The sequence below is a fragment of the Cygnus atratus genome, chromosome 7 (genome assembly GCF_013377495.2).
Source record: "Cygnus atratus isolate AKBS03 ecotype Queensland, Australia chromosome 7, CAtr_DNAZoo_HiC_assembly, whole genome shotgun sequence".
Taxonomy (NCBI): Eukaryota; Metazoa; Chordata; class Aves; order Anseriformes; family Anatidae; genus Cygnus; species Cygnus atratus.
In genome coordinates, this window is record NC_066368.1 from 27,358,970 (window position 1) to 27,373,904 (window position 14,935).

At 41.0% G+C, this 14,935-nt stretch overlaps 1 protein-coding gene across 1 annotated transcript in view; it reads left to right on the top strand.

Moving 5' to 3' along the window:
* The window catches only part of JMJD1C (jumonji domain containing 1C), a 158,809-nt gene that overhangs the window by 110,904 nt on the left and 32,970 nt on the right, over positions 1-14,935 (top strand). The window contains 3 exon segments of the mRNA XM_035541389.2: positions 8,356-8,461; positions 13,331-13,455; positions 14,709-14,852. Coding sequence (XP_035397282.1) covers positions 8,356-8,461; positions 13,331-13,455; positions 14,709-14,852 — 375 coding nt within the window.

Consider the following 14,935-nt stretch of genomic DNA (forward strand, 5'->3'; position numbering starts at 1 on the left):
AATTGAGGACATTTGCAGAAGGTTCTGCAGCTGCTGCTGGGCTAAGCTAATGGCAGTTCAAGTTACAGAGCTGAGTGGTTCATCGCAGTGACGTGTACTCGAATGAATGTTTCAGGAGGTGGTGGTAAGAGCTTTTCTCAATCTACCACATATTGGATAGTGTTCTGCAGATTTGAATTGAGAGAACTTTGCTTTTTAATACCTTAAAGTTTTAGTTAGCAGCATTCTTGTCAATGAATACCGTCTCGCTAATAATGCGAGGTATAAAAGACGTGCTGGAGGTAACTACCCTTAGATAAGAGGTGAGGGAGCTGCTCTGTCATTACCTGTGCTTGCAGCGTGCGGCTTTGCAGCCCGGCCAGTTGAAGCTGCCGCAAGGGACTTCTGCTGTCCCCGATGCCAGGTAGATGTGTCTGATGAAACTGTCAGTCTCTGAGCAAGAACTGAACTTGTGGCTTGATTTCTAGGGATGTTAGGCTGCCTCTCTAGCGGACCATTTGTTCAGACCACTGATGATCAAAGGAATACGCTTCCTTTTGTTGCCTAAAGGCATCTCCATCCATACAGCTTGTCCTTGAAGGGATATGGTTTGGAGAGTTGCTAGAAACCTTCTGAACGCTCTTCATGATTCATGAGGTGTCTGGGTCTAGGTTTAAAATTTAATATCAATGTACAAAAGATTTTTTTCTATCTGCTCGTTTTGTTACTTTCCTTGTTAGCATTAACTTGTTTCTGCTAATTGTTTGCTTCAGGGAAATGTCTGCGCTTTGAGGTTTCTTTTCCCATAGATAGCTGTGGTAGCAGCATTGTGTTGCCTGGTAGGTGACTCAAAGGCTTGGTCCGGTGTCCCCACACCATTGGAGGGTTGTTGGCTGTGGGGGAGGACCGGTACTCCATGGCTCTCTTAGGAGCTGAGAAACTAGGAGAAAGCTGTGTACTGCTGAGGTGCTGGGGATAAGCGTGTGGAGTCTGTAGCAACAAGGAGGGAAGCATGACTGCATGGACAGTGAAAGAAAAGCAAGTGTGTGGCTGTGTCCCCAAAATGAGGGAGGAAATGGGCTTGGAGGAGTACTGTTCACTTGAGCTTTATATTATTCTCCGTGCATAAATGACACATGGTTACTGTGGCTTTCTAAATGCAAGCTGTCAGGCCACCAGTTCGGTGGGTAGGAGCCCCTTGTTTGGGGAAGTCGTTAGATCAGATGCTAAAAGAGACGTCACATCAGGAGATTCCGCTTTACATCCCACTCAGTCCAGCCAAATAGTTTTTCTGTTTTCTTCCTAATCTGCAAATCAGATCAGGACCCAGATTGGAATTACAGTGACAGCACTTTGTCCCAGCTGCTCAGGGGGAGGGTGACATAACCCATCAGTGTAAGGGTCATCTCTTCTCTTTAATCCGTGGTTTTCAAATGTGGGACTGTTGTAGAAGTTACCAGAGCGGTTTCTAAGTTGATTGTGGCAACATCTGCCTGGCTCAGGTTTGCTTTTGCTTCTGCATTGATGGCTGCTTGCTTCCCTGCTGCATGCTCGTTCTGTGTGCTGCTCTCGTCTTCCTTTTGTCTTTCCATCCTGGATTCTCATCTACAGCTGTGGGATTAGTGAGCTGACTTGTAAAAAAGCAGGTTTTTCAACATGCGTGTTTCACCTGAGACATCGGTAGTCTTACAGGAAGGCAAGTACCTCTGTTTGTTTTTGTGTTTGAGAGTTAAAATACTTGATGATGAGCTAGATTTTCTTCTGTATAATTTGTTCCCAAGTTTAATACATTTTTCATAGCATAATCTTTCATAGTTTTATATTTTTTCCATAGATTTTTTTGGTGTTCTTAGGGATGTGAATTATTCTGGCAGAACTGAACTAATCAGTGCAATGATGCTTTTTCAAGCCTGAAATCATGATTTGGAGAAATGTGCACAGCCCTACTCCCCCTAATTCTCAAACCTGATAATTATAATTTAAAATCAGCGTCAACTCTTTAATTGTACAGATGAAATGAGGAAGGAAGTAAGGGTGTGTGGGGACAAGTATTAGGCATAAGGAAGAGTGGGGAGCAAAAGAAAAATTATTGATAGCTTTTCCTGACAGATGTTAAGTTCACTGACAGTTGAAATATTACTAAATTTTTGGGCTTCATCTTCTTTTCCTGTAGTGTCAACTTTCTATTCATAGGTACTGCTGTTACATACTGAAAATAACCGGCAGTCTTAAATGTATGTGGTCTAAGATATCTATACATGTTTGTCCGTTTGTTAACAACGCATTCGGAGCCTCTTGTAAAATGATAAATGATTGGTGTTCCCTTACTGTGCCTGCGCAGGTAGGGCGAGCGCGGTCCCTGCGTCACATCCAAGCACCTGCAGGCACGGCTGGCCTCATCCTGACTTTGATCCTGGTCGAGGGGCCAGGGCTGTGCCTTCAGGCTTGGCTTGACTGGTTCAGAAGTAGCCCAGCAGCTGCTGCATTGGAATGAGGCAAATGGTGACCAGGCACTCAGCAGCACCAGAAAATAGGTCAAGTGTGGGCTGGGTTTACATAGAAAGCACTAATGTCGCCTGGTAAGCCTGAGCCTCTCCTCTTCGCTCAGACAAAGCCGTTTAAGGTAAACTGGGAAGTTAGCATCTCCCCCCAGAACTTTTCAGCCTTCTGCCGGTGGCCGGGGACTTGTCAGAAAGCAGCGAGTTAAAAAGAACACACTGGTGGGCAATGCACGCGCGCACAAAGATGTGCGGACCAGCAGATCTATTAATTTTAGTTGCAGTTAAAGTTAATTTTTGCTTTGTAGGGATTTGCCGTGGTCCATTTGGCCATGGCCACACCTGCTCCAGGTGATGCAGCTGGTGCCCGTTGCTGCCAGTTTCTCTGCTCTAGATGAATTCTCTTCTTTTGCCACTGAAAAAAAAAATAATCTTGTGGCACGGCACAGGGACGTTACCAATTCATAGGTAATGTTTTGTGAAGAACATTGATAACCTGCCTGTCTAGATTTTATGTCACTGTTTCCTGGTGGTTTTATTTTTTAAGCTTGGCATCAGGCACAACAGTATTAAGTTTGAAGGTTTGTTAGGAAAGATTGTAACCACAGAAAGGTTATTACAGATAGTGATATAATCAGATATATGTCAGGTGATATAATAAGTGAAAGATAAAAGAAAAAGGAAGAGGGAATAAATGAAGGCTAGTTATCAAGGAATGAAAGGAGAGGATTGTGCACACGTTTTGGATGGGCAAAAGGATGCACGGACATGGAATTCTTATGAGTATACATTTGGGAAATCTTCAAGGTGAAATGACTATTTTTGAGGCATCTTTCACTTTGTTTTGAAGTATGCAGGTATGGATAAAGTCAAAGGGCAATATGCCAAACAGAGTGTCAAATGACTTAATGTAATTCTCAATGTGCAATAAGCTCAAGCAGTGTTGATAAGTTGTGTGGTCGGAAACATGGGGAAATCTGAGCAGACAATGATTTGAGCTGGGTAAAATGCGTGTGATCAGGAAACTGAAGGTTCAAGCTCCTGACTCTTTGATCTCAAATTTTTCATGGGCACTGTTTGAATTTAAATGTGGTCCCTCTACCATTAAAGTACTAATGAAATGCTTATTTTAGTGTGCAGCTCATACTTTGTCAACATTGTAAACATGACTCTCAGGTTGGTTACGTACTAGTTTTCATTTAATTCGTGTCCTAAATCATCAGAAAACCTCTAAGCAGCCAGAGGAAGCTATAGTTAATTAAGCCACAGATGGTGAGGACTAATGTGGTGTTGACCTTTGTGAGGACTGCAAAATCTACTTAGTCGTTCTCTGTAAAACGCTAGCTGAAATGAGTTCCTACCGATACTAAAAAGATGTCTTTTATGCATTGAAGCCAATTGTAGACACTGTGCCTAAGGAAGGCGCTCTCCCAAGTAAACGTTTGCAGGTTTTACTGCATGACGTGTGTTGAGACTTGGTCTTCAAGGCTTCACTTTAAGCCGTCTTAGTGCCAAAAGCCACAGTTTTTCCAGGGCTGGTTTTCCTGGAATACATATCGTCAGTTCTCCTCTCCTTCACTGAAAAGGAAGGGTTGACAGCTGATGGTGGAGTTTCCACACCTTCCTATATGCAGCACACAGGCTGCGTTTTTGGGGGGGCAGGTACTTGAATGCACTCTTGAGTTTTTGTTTCATGCTCCAGGCTCTCACCTCTCAATTTAATGAACTTGTTTCCGCCCCTCAAGGTTATGAAGAGTGACTTTAAAATGTAGTTTAAATTGCTGAGGAAACATCTTGGTTTAATAGCACAAGGGTTGTTGGAGAGCTAGAGAGCTGCGGAAGTGTTCCCACCACAGACATGTCCTGCTACCCAAAAAGGAAAAGGAGCTTGCAATCACTCGAGCCTTTCAGAAGGAGCTTTGTGTGCTGCCTGTTGGACAGCATGCAGATTCTGGTCATCCACGGATGCCTGTCAGTATCTCAAACAATATTTTGTTTGTGGATGGAGCTCAAAGGTGAATTCTGTATGTGTTTAGTTTTTGACTTGTTTTTTCTGTGGATACTTGCTTTGAAATTCCTGTTTGAGTTGTGACTGAAAGGAGTTTAGAAGCACTGTGAGTGATCTGTATTTGTTCACCTGTGTCTTTGAATGATACCTTGTGTTTGTCTAAATAAGCTCTCTGAAAATGCTTCTCCAAACAAAGATTTCTGCTTCCTGCCAGGAGTGAGCAGTGGGTCTGGTTGAAGCATTATGGTATCTCAACCTGATGGTGTGCTCTGTAGCTTCCAACTTGCTCTGCTCTAATGCACCAGAAGAAAGAATAGGTATACTCAGAAAAACACTGGATCACTTAGTTATTTGGGGAAATTTCATTCTTTATGCTCCTTATGACTTCCAGGAGTCCAGCACATTGCCAGCACCTGAGAATTCTCACCTTAAGAGACTTGAGGCAGATTCAAGTATTCTTCAGATAATTAAGCGGAAAAGTCCATTCCACCAGAAGTGAATTCCTCTGTCAATCTGGAAGGAAGGCAAAATAAAATAGCAGCAGAGATCTGTAAGACCTGCCATAGGTTGGCAAACTTCAGGTAGTTGTATTGCTTCATGTGACTGGCTCCCACGAGGGCAGGAAGAGTTATTACTACTGTATTTTTCTGGCCCATAAGCTCTTTGTCTTCTCTGCAGTATATAGTCATTCTTGGAGCAGGGACCACTGCTGTATGAAGTATATAAAGAACATTCTACGGTATATTTAAAAAATAAAATTGCAGTCCCATTTATTTGCATTTTGATTTGCATTTCATAAGGGCTTCAAATCAGCATTAACATCTTTGTGGAGAATATATTCCAAAACTTGTAGAAAAACTAGTCTGAGAGAGGCACCATATTTATTTTTGCGAATAAAACTTATTTCAAATGAGGAACATGCTATAGAGGAAAACCCTGCAGGGCATTTAATTCTTCTGTGGGTTAGTCTGTCGATCTTTCCAGTCCAGCCAAGAAGGAAGGGAAAACTGAAAGTCTTAATTGCCAAGGTTTAAGTCAATAGACAAGAGTTGTGTTTTCTTGAACAGCATACGTGCAGGTTAAGGGAAAAGACTGCATACTGCAGAGGAGTGATTTGCTCATCTTCAGTTCTACGACAGAGAGGAGACTGCGAGTCATCAGCCTTCTGCTCGTTGCCCTGTCTGGTTTTGCTAAAGTTTGGGGTATGCAGTAAACCCATTTGCTTAAGGCCGTCACCTTATATTATGTAATGAATTTGCTGATTTCTAGATTTTCAAATTTAAGACTAATGTTAAAAAACCATCAGTCATGGCACATGTTTTTTCATAGATGTAGGTAATATATACACAAAAGAAGCGTATTTTGAGATTTCAGGAGTCTTTTATTTGTCTTGGTATTGAGCTTCATTTGTCAGTTACAATTTTGCTTTGCTATTCTGATTTCCATTGACCAGTACATAGCATGCTCGCATCTAGAAGCAAGATGCTTCCTCTAGTGCAGTGACTGATGACATGTTAAACGTGTATTGTGTGTGCAGGTGTTCAGAAACCTTAGGTTCACTTTGATGTCCTCTACATAATCCGAGTCATACCTGTGTGCAGTTTGTGTAATGGATCTTCAACCTCTTTAGTGCTCTTTGTAGCTCATGTTTGACATGAGCTCATCTTCTTCCAAGAATGAGAAGAGAAACACAAAGTGGACTTTGCAGTCTCCTTTTCTAAGTGTTCACATGAAGCATTCAATCACAGGTACCAGTACGTCATGCGTCTGAATAGGAGACAGAACAAAAAAGTATTGTCAGAAGGTTCGCCAGTATCCTCAGTGTTAAGTTCAAATAAGGCAAAGACGGTTAGGAAGGGTGTGAAATCTAAAAAAGAGAACAGCAGCGGTGTATTTTGCCTTCAGAAACAGGGCTAATCAAAAGTAATGTGTTAAAAGAAAAAGTAAAGACTCAGAAACTGCATAAAGAACTCAGGAAAGTAGAATATTGTTAGTGTAACGGGTCTGATTTCATGGTGCCTGACCACTGCGAGTAGTCTTGAAACAAAGATACTGATTTTCTTAGAGGAACTGAAGTAGTTACTGAAAATGTACAAGCTCTGCATGTTATTTGCATTTTTAGGTCAGCCAGACTTCCAGTGTTGCAGTGCCTCAGGCCACTGCTTAGCCCTAACGTTTGTGGATCTGAGAGGTGAAACTCTCAGTAGGGGAATCTCCCGCAGCTACTGCAAAAGAGCGCGTGGGAAGGAGGACAGAAGGTTGGTTGCCACACAGCTCCAGGGCCTGCTGGCCTCCCCTGGCAAAGCATTCCCTCTTTCCAGTGGTGGTGTTACTTCTATATGCAGGATCAATCCAAAGACGGATTTGCAAAGGAAAATAAAACGGCTAATATATCCATTTTAGGTTCCCCAGGAGAGAAAGCATTTTGCTAGTCTGCCATTCTTGAATAAATTCTGGTGTGGACCCTCTTGTGCCTCTGACAAAGTTAGCAACACACTTGCCTGGTTGGTGTTTCTAACTTGGTGGTGGAGGCCCCGTTGACTTCCTCTTCACTTTTACTTTGTTCTATATGACATGTATTACAAAGATCATCGTGACCGTTCCTTTTGGATCTGAGGATGTATCCTTTTCAAAAGCACAAGGAAAGATAGTCATTTTCTCTAGTAGCCAAAGCATTGATGCGCTTTCCATAATGGAGCACAGCAAATCTTCAAGTGTCAGGAAGTGAATTTTGAATTTGAAATAGACATCCTGTGATCAGTGAGTTAGCAGGAATAATCTCATTCAGATGAATGGAGAGAAATTGCTCATGTCACTCGAGGGCCTGGCAGCAATGCATGATTGCATGAGTGTTGCTTGTATCTTCATATTCTATGGCTAGAGCTCTTCATAATAAATTGTGAAACATCAAGGAACTTGTTGGAGATCAAGGAAAGAAATTACTTGATCTCAGCTGCAGTACTGATAAAACATTTTACATTTTGTATGTCGAGAATCGCTCTGATTATTTTAGCTGTCTGAATTTATCTCAGCACAAATGAATGTTCCTGGATTTCCAAGGCCGCCTTCTGCATGAGGAGGCACCAAGCTGCAGTGCAGCTTTATTTCTCTACCACAGCCTCAAAGGCAGAAATAGCAAATCTTCTCTGAAGTTCTGAGAAATAGTTATGCAAAGAGTCCAGTGACGAATGATGATTTAAGCCATGCTTTCAGAGATGGATTTTGTACCTAGTTTTCCCTTGCTAGAAGGATGGTGCTGCTAAATAAGCCTTAATTTCCCAGATTTTGTCTTACTGAAATAGTGAGTGAGAATCCAGGAGAAGTGAGATAAAAATTAAAGCATGCCTTACTTGAAATTACCTAATTAACAAAGGCCTACCTATAGAAAATCAGTAATGCTGTTTGTTTCTCTTGCTATACAGGTATCTCTTATGCATTATCTTTGTGGGTTTTTTAGTCTGTGTTTATGCTCAATATGTCCATATTAAATTTTACAAATATGCAAAACAAGGAAAAAAATTTTGACTCATTTAATCATTGCTTAATTCCTTCTGCATACCTGTAAACATTGAAGTCTTTATAGGCTATTTTTAGCTTGTAGTAAGACAGTGTTTTTGAAAGTGTGATCCTATTAATAGCTTACAAGTCTGGCCACATGCAGGATCAGACATACTGTGTTCCCATGAAATAACTTCTAGCACTATGTTGCACTGAAAAGTTTTTTTCTGAAGACAACACGGGAATTTATAGGGAATCGGTAAAATTAGCATCAAGCTACTTAATATTGTACTCTAAAATATATTTAGGAAAATAAACAGAAATGTTGCAAGTAAACATAACATATGGTTCTTTTTTTAATCTCTACTTTAGGACGACGTAGACAGTCTAAACCCAGTTCTCAGGGATAACCCGCAGTTACATGAGGAAGTAAAAGCCTGGGTAAAGGAACAAAAGGTTCAGGAGATTTTTATGCAAGGTAATTATTTGGGAAATTGTGTTATTTTTATTCTGTGTTAGCTAGTTTAAGGCCATTAGTTGCGTGGGGCTTTTCCCATAGTGTTTGTGGTATAATGAAGAATGTATTTCTAACCTGGTGCTTTGGGAAGTATTTGTTTAAAGAGAAAACAAGACTATGTAAGAAGCTGTGCATGACTTCTTCAGACTGTACTTAACTTGTTTGATGTCTTAGTGATTACAGGACAGCTGAATATCATTAGTGTTAATGTACATGTTTTATAACATCGGTTGTGAAGTGTATGAAGGGAAACCACACCCTCTTTAGTGTGTGTAAAACTGTTATTTGCGCTGTTAGTGTTACTGTTCTGTGTAATAACTTCTCAGATACCTATTTGTTTCTGGTTCTTCACAGTTCTATCACAGGTGAATACTTTCAGATTGATCCAGCCCCAATTGAAAATCATCTTTCAAATCAGTTACAATTTTTAACTCAATTCTAATGCTGAAAGGTTGCAGCAAACATGTAATTTTTACAGCATAGGCACAAGTTACGTGAAAACTAGTGTGAATTAGAATACATTATTTTGGTTCAGTCTTGCTAATGTTTTAAATATTATATATGTTTGCAGCGTATTCATAAACTTTCTGCAGAACTGACAGCCAGCTAGCTCTGCAGAGGCTTTTCTAGCAATGGGAGACAGAAGCTAACCTTTGTGGGTCTGGGCTAAAATCCCTGGCTCAACAGTAAAGCAACTGTGGGACAAAAATGCTTAAGCAGTCACTCTATAAATTAAGATTGGGAAGGGGGCAGTAAATAATCTGGTATTTTAAGGATGGGACTGAGGTTTGCTTGCTGTCAGGTTTCTTTGATAAACTAAGATTAGAAGGCCAAACGAATATGGTAAGTATAATACCGAAGTTACAGTACCAAAAAAAAAAAAAACAAAAAACCTACCAACAACCAAACAAAAACCCCACAACTTCATCTTCCCTGTTGTGGAGCTTTTCATTTGCCTATATATGATTTTTTCTTATGGGCCACAGTGAAAAGATGCTGAAGAAGCAATGCACGGAACTGTGTAGATAGCGAGTTGGTACGTCAGCATTAGTCATTTTAGATTTTATCTTAATATCATCAGTTACAACATGAATTAATAGAGTGATGAGAATTGTAGCCAAAACTGGACTGGGAGGTGATGTAAAATCAAGTTAGGGTTGTATGGAAAGGAAACTAAGGTTAAGCTTGTTCATTGTATTTTATTAGAATAACAATAAAAAGACAATTACAACGAGCCCTGTCCACACTGGTACAGAATCAGTACCTCAGCAAAGCCCCAGCCACATCAAAATAGTCATCTGATTGAAACTGCCAACACATCATACACAAAACTCACTTGCACCCCATTGTTCCAGGAACTGTATTTTTGTCATATATGTGTGTGTGTGTAAGTGCGTATGTGTGTGTATATATGTGTGTGTGTGTGTGTGTATATATATATATATATATATATATATATATAAAACTGTATGGAACAGATGCTCTGAGTGCACCAAAGTAGGAGTATTTTAGATGAAGAGATGAAACAAACGGTGTCCTGACAGACCATCTCTTCTCATCTGCAGAGAAGTTGCCCTTCAGATCCCCTTGCTTACTTCACATGGCATGGGGTGGCCTGAGGAAAGACGTGCCCCCATGGGCAGTGACGTGCCAGCCACCTCAAGGGTGCTGGTCAGCTGGCAGGGACTGCTCTCACCTTCTCCTGGCATGTAGTCTGCTCCCAGATGAGGAGGACATGCATTTTGCACAACCCTTTCAGTGACTTACAGATGTCTCTCTCGTAGTGCTAGCTGCTGTCATCTAGCCATGTAATCTTTCCTTTTTCCTCCCCTCCATTCTTTTCATCACCCTCTCTATCACCATTTTCCTGTTCCCTGCAGCTTGCGCAACATTTTCAGTTCTGCCCTCATCAAAACCCTTGGCTAAGGTTGCTGCCATACTCAGTTACTTCAACCTCTACAGCATTTTTAGTATCCAACCTTTTCCTCATTGGCTCTGATGCTGACCGAAGTCATCATCTCATATCGTAGTGTTTTCTGCAGTCACATTTTCTAATGTGACTGTTCCACTTTAAACTCATTTCTGGGAGAGGAGGGTTGGAGAAGAACATTGAAGTCTGGTTCCGAATGTTTGGAAAGAAGCACACCAGTTTGAGGAGGGGGTAATTTAGTCAAAACCAGTCCATTTACTTACAAGAATTGAGACTAAGGAAAAAAATGGTCCAGGTGACCTTTTCCTTGGATAGCAGTATGCAGCACACTTCAGAGTAGAGCTTGGAGGTTGGCTGGTAAGTAGTTTGTTCCTTGTTTAAAACAAACAACTCCCAAACTTGGCTAAGTTGAAAGCTTTGGGGAAAAATAAAACCAGTTCAAGGAACTTGCTTGGTGAAGTGTCTTTGATTTTTAACGTTTAAAATCTTAGGGTTTTTTTTTCCATATTAGGTTTATTATCACTACAATCTCTGATATAACAATATAACAATCCTCTTCAAACACTGTGTGTGCCTCGGCCCTGAAGATACTTCCTGATAGTACTGCACATGCTGTTTCAACAACGCGTAGCTGAACATGATTCAGCCAGGGGCCGGAGACAAAGCCAGGCTTTTCCTGTAATGGCTGCTTGTGGCTGGGCTGGGCTGTCCTGTGTCGCATGACCGCAGTTTAATCTTTCCCCTTCCTGATACCCCAGCAGCATGTAAGAAAAGAAAAACACCCAGTTTTTAAAGGCAGATAAAGTCTGTTTTAAAAATAGGTAGGATAAAAACTGGGATGAAGGACAGACACAGATTAGAACAAGGAGTAAGAGGGAAGAAATTGGCACAGGGTCAGTGCAGATGAATACAAGAGAAGCTGGCAGCGGATGGAGAAGGGAGGGATGGAGCTTGTAAACTGAGAAGACTGCGAAAGGACTTGGAAGCCAGTGGCCTGGAATCGTAAATGCTAAAATGAGACAAGAAGCTGGGGAGGGAGGAGAGGCTGGATCTGGTTAAGCAAGAGACTGAGACTGAAAATTGTGCAATTAGCAGTAGGGTGGAAAAGAGGAAGAGCTGGGATCGGAAAGTAGGAATGGGAACGTTGCATGAAAAGACATGGGCAGAAGTTAACGGAGACTTGTCTGTGTGAGGCAGAGCTTTGGAACAGCTGTGAAAGGCTTGAGACACGGAGAATGCGGTTGGGTCAGACAGAAGTGTGGGAGCTGAGCTGGAGGCATTTTGCACGGGCATTCAGAATAAGGATTGGAGAGAAGCCATCAGGAAATGTGTCCCCACGGGAACCCCGTCTAGTCCGAGACCAGGAATGTGAGACATAAGCTTTTAGATTCTTGCTCTTTTTCTGCCCATACGTGTCTGTAAGAGGCAGAGACTGCGCTGGTGCTGTGCTGAGCCTTGTCTGTGTAGCTGGCAATGTGCTCTGGGGGTGAGCTGAGTGCAGCAGCTCGGATGGCTTAGTGGGGCTCGAGTTTGCAGCAGTGCAGTAAATGATGTGGATGTGCGTGGAAGAAGGTTGCCATTGCATGGAGTTTCTGTTCCTCTCAGCTGTATGAAAACCTAGATAAAGTCTTGCTAAGGTTCCTAAATTCAGCCTCGAGAACACGTAGGAAATGTCTAAATTAATACTGTCTTGCACTACTGTTGACCTCTTGACTGTTTTCAAGGCCAACATTTTTTATGATCATGTGCTTTGTTGTGCAGAGGGTATAAGAGACCCAGAATTGTGCACATGGGTGTTTTAGTGGAGAAAGCTGTCACCTGCAAGGTCCCTGGTCTGTTCCAGGTGTTGAAGCTTGCTGGGCAGGGGCCAGCAACACCGCTTGTCAGGAAAGACAGGGGAATCCTGTCCTGCCTGTGCTGCTGAGCAGCCGGCAGTCTTTTAAGCTAGGCTTTTCCTAGGTTGATACTGACTGGTTTTACTTAAGTTCCTGTGTGCCTGACCTAGGGTTTGGTTGCGGAAGTAGCGAAAACCACAGCAAACTGAACTTGGTGACTGTGATGCGTGGTCACATGAAGTGCTACATAAACCAAGTGCTGTATAAACACCAAGTGCGATGGAGCTTACTGTCCTGGTGGTCGAGTGAGACACCGAACGTGAATAAAACCGTGGAACTTCAATTTCTGGGTCTCGAAACTAACTCTAAAATGAGTATTGTGTCATACCATCTCATCCCTTCCCCGTGGGCTCTTGGAGATGAATTAAACTGATCTTTGTGTGCGTTTTTTTTAGCTCTTGTTTTAAGGCGCAGCATCTGCAGAAGTCTTACTAGTGTGTGTATTCCTGAATGTTTTGTGGGGCCATAGCAAGGCTTGGATCGCTCAGCTGCCTTTTGACTGTTGTAATAGAGAGAAGCTCTGTGGTCACTTATGGGAAAGACTTGGCAGATGCAGAGCCTAAACAGCAAGATCTAAATTGTTTTGCCAGCAAATCATCTGTGCATGTGACTAGCCTATTAAATAGCTTCTGTATAACATGCTGCTGCCACTTTCTGCCTTTCAGATTACTTTTGTATGGTTGCTGTTTGTAGGCAGGAATTTTCCCATCATTTGTCATTATGGCTGCAAAAAGATTTAGTTAGATAAGAAAATTGTGTGTTGAAAATGTTGGCATAATTGACCTTCAAGCATACTTAAAATGTACCATTTGCATTTTAAAATGTCTTCCTCAATAAAAGTAAAATCCACAGGCAGTGCTGTGCCAGAATAGCTTGTAGCTTGCTGTCCATGCCATTCACATCATATGATTGCTATGAAGCTTAAAAAACGAGGAAAACCTATTAATACATTTTTTTGCTGAATTCCTCAATGGCTTTTTTTTTTTATTTCTTCCCCTTCTAAAGGTCCGTACTCCTTAAATGGTTATAGGGTGAGAGTGTACAGACAGGATTCTGCCACCCAGTGGTTCACTGGGATCATTACTCATCATGATCTCTTCACCCGCACTATGGTTGTTATGAATGACCAGGTGAGTTTGACTCTGTGATGCTTGGAAAACAAGTTTTAAATAAACTATGTGCTGGGAGCTTTTCCATTTTTTGGTGGTACTCTAGAAAGCACTGAACTTATCACTTCCATCGGGGCATGTCTATTGTTTCCTCTGCTGAAAATTCAGCTTGACTTTGCACTGGACTGGCAGTTAATGCCATTCTGAAGCTGAATGTTTGTGCAATGGTATGATTAATTCCAGCCCTACAGTTTGGCTTTTCTTCTGTTGTCGCTATTAGACTAGCTAAGTCTTTGAAGTAAAGTGATCTAGTTTTAAGAACTGGTCTTCCCTGTCAGCTCTGTTGAGAATTTCTTCTCTCAGTACTGAAATCCTTTATTGCTGCAGTAACAATTACTTCTTCCAAGCAATTGAAATATCCACTTTTCACCATTTATTGAATTAAGCATTTACTGCCACCCTAATTTGCATTTACTGTGGTGGGTTTTAGTTGTATTTCTGAAGTTGACATTACAAAAAGAATTAATGCTGGTATTTGTAGTGGCAATAATGAATTCTGTTTCAGGAGGCCAGAGTAATGACTCAACATTAATATAGTAAATGACCCATCTGCCTTGAAATGACTGACTAAATCATGTGTGACAATAAAAATTCAAGACTAGTCTAATGCTGAAGTCCATTCTTTACCATCATTTGCTCTGATTATTGTCCCCAAATATTAATCTTTTCACTTTGCAGCATATTGGTTAAAGATCTGTTTAGCATTTTCTTCTTTCTGAAAGATCAAACCTCACTAGTAACACTCTTCCATTCTTAGAATTCTCTCTAGTTGTTTTGGTTCCGTTCTTTCAGCAGTTACTTCTTTTGGAAGTAATATTGTAGTATGTTTCTGCAGTAAATTTTACAAAACAATAGTTTATTTTAATTGCTACTTAAGGATTACCCCCTAAGAAGAGCTCAGTATCTTTTATTTTCAAATTTTCAGGTCAATGTGAGGGAAGGAGCAGTGAAGCAGTGGCATTTAAAAAATAAAAAAGGGAAAAAATAAAGTTATCGTTACCATAAAACGTAAAGATAACATTTGCTTTGGTTTTACTCTATTCCCAGAATTGAGAAGGCATCTCAGTTCTGCTTGTCAGGATTAAGTAGGCTTTTCTCTAATTAATCTTGAACACACAACATAGACTGGTGAATACTGATACAGAAAATATAGATTGGATATGTCTGAGCATATGCTGATCATTATTATTTTTTTCCCTTTTTTCAATAACCAGGTGTTAGAACCTCAGAATGTTGATCCTTCTATGGTTCAGATGACCTTTCTAGATGATGTTGTTCACTCTTTGTTGAAAGGTGAAAATATTGGCATCACTTCACGCCGGCGGTCTCGTTCCAACCAGAACAGCAACACAGTTCACGTAGATACATTTATCTTTTTACCTCAATACTTTTGTATATTGTGAATATTAAAAATACATGTTTAAAGTTGCTGCTTAAAATT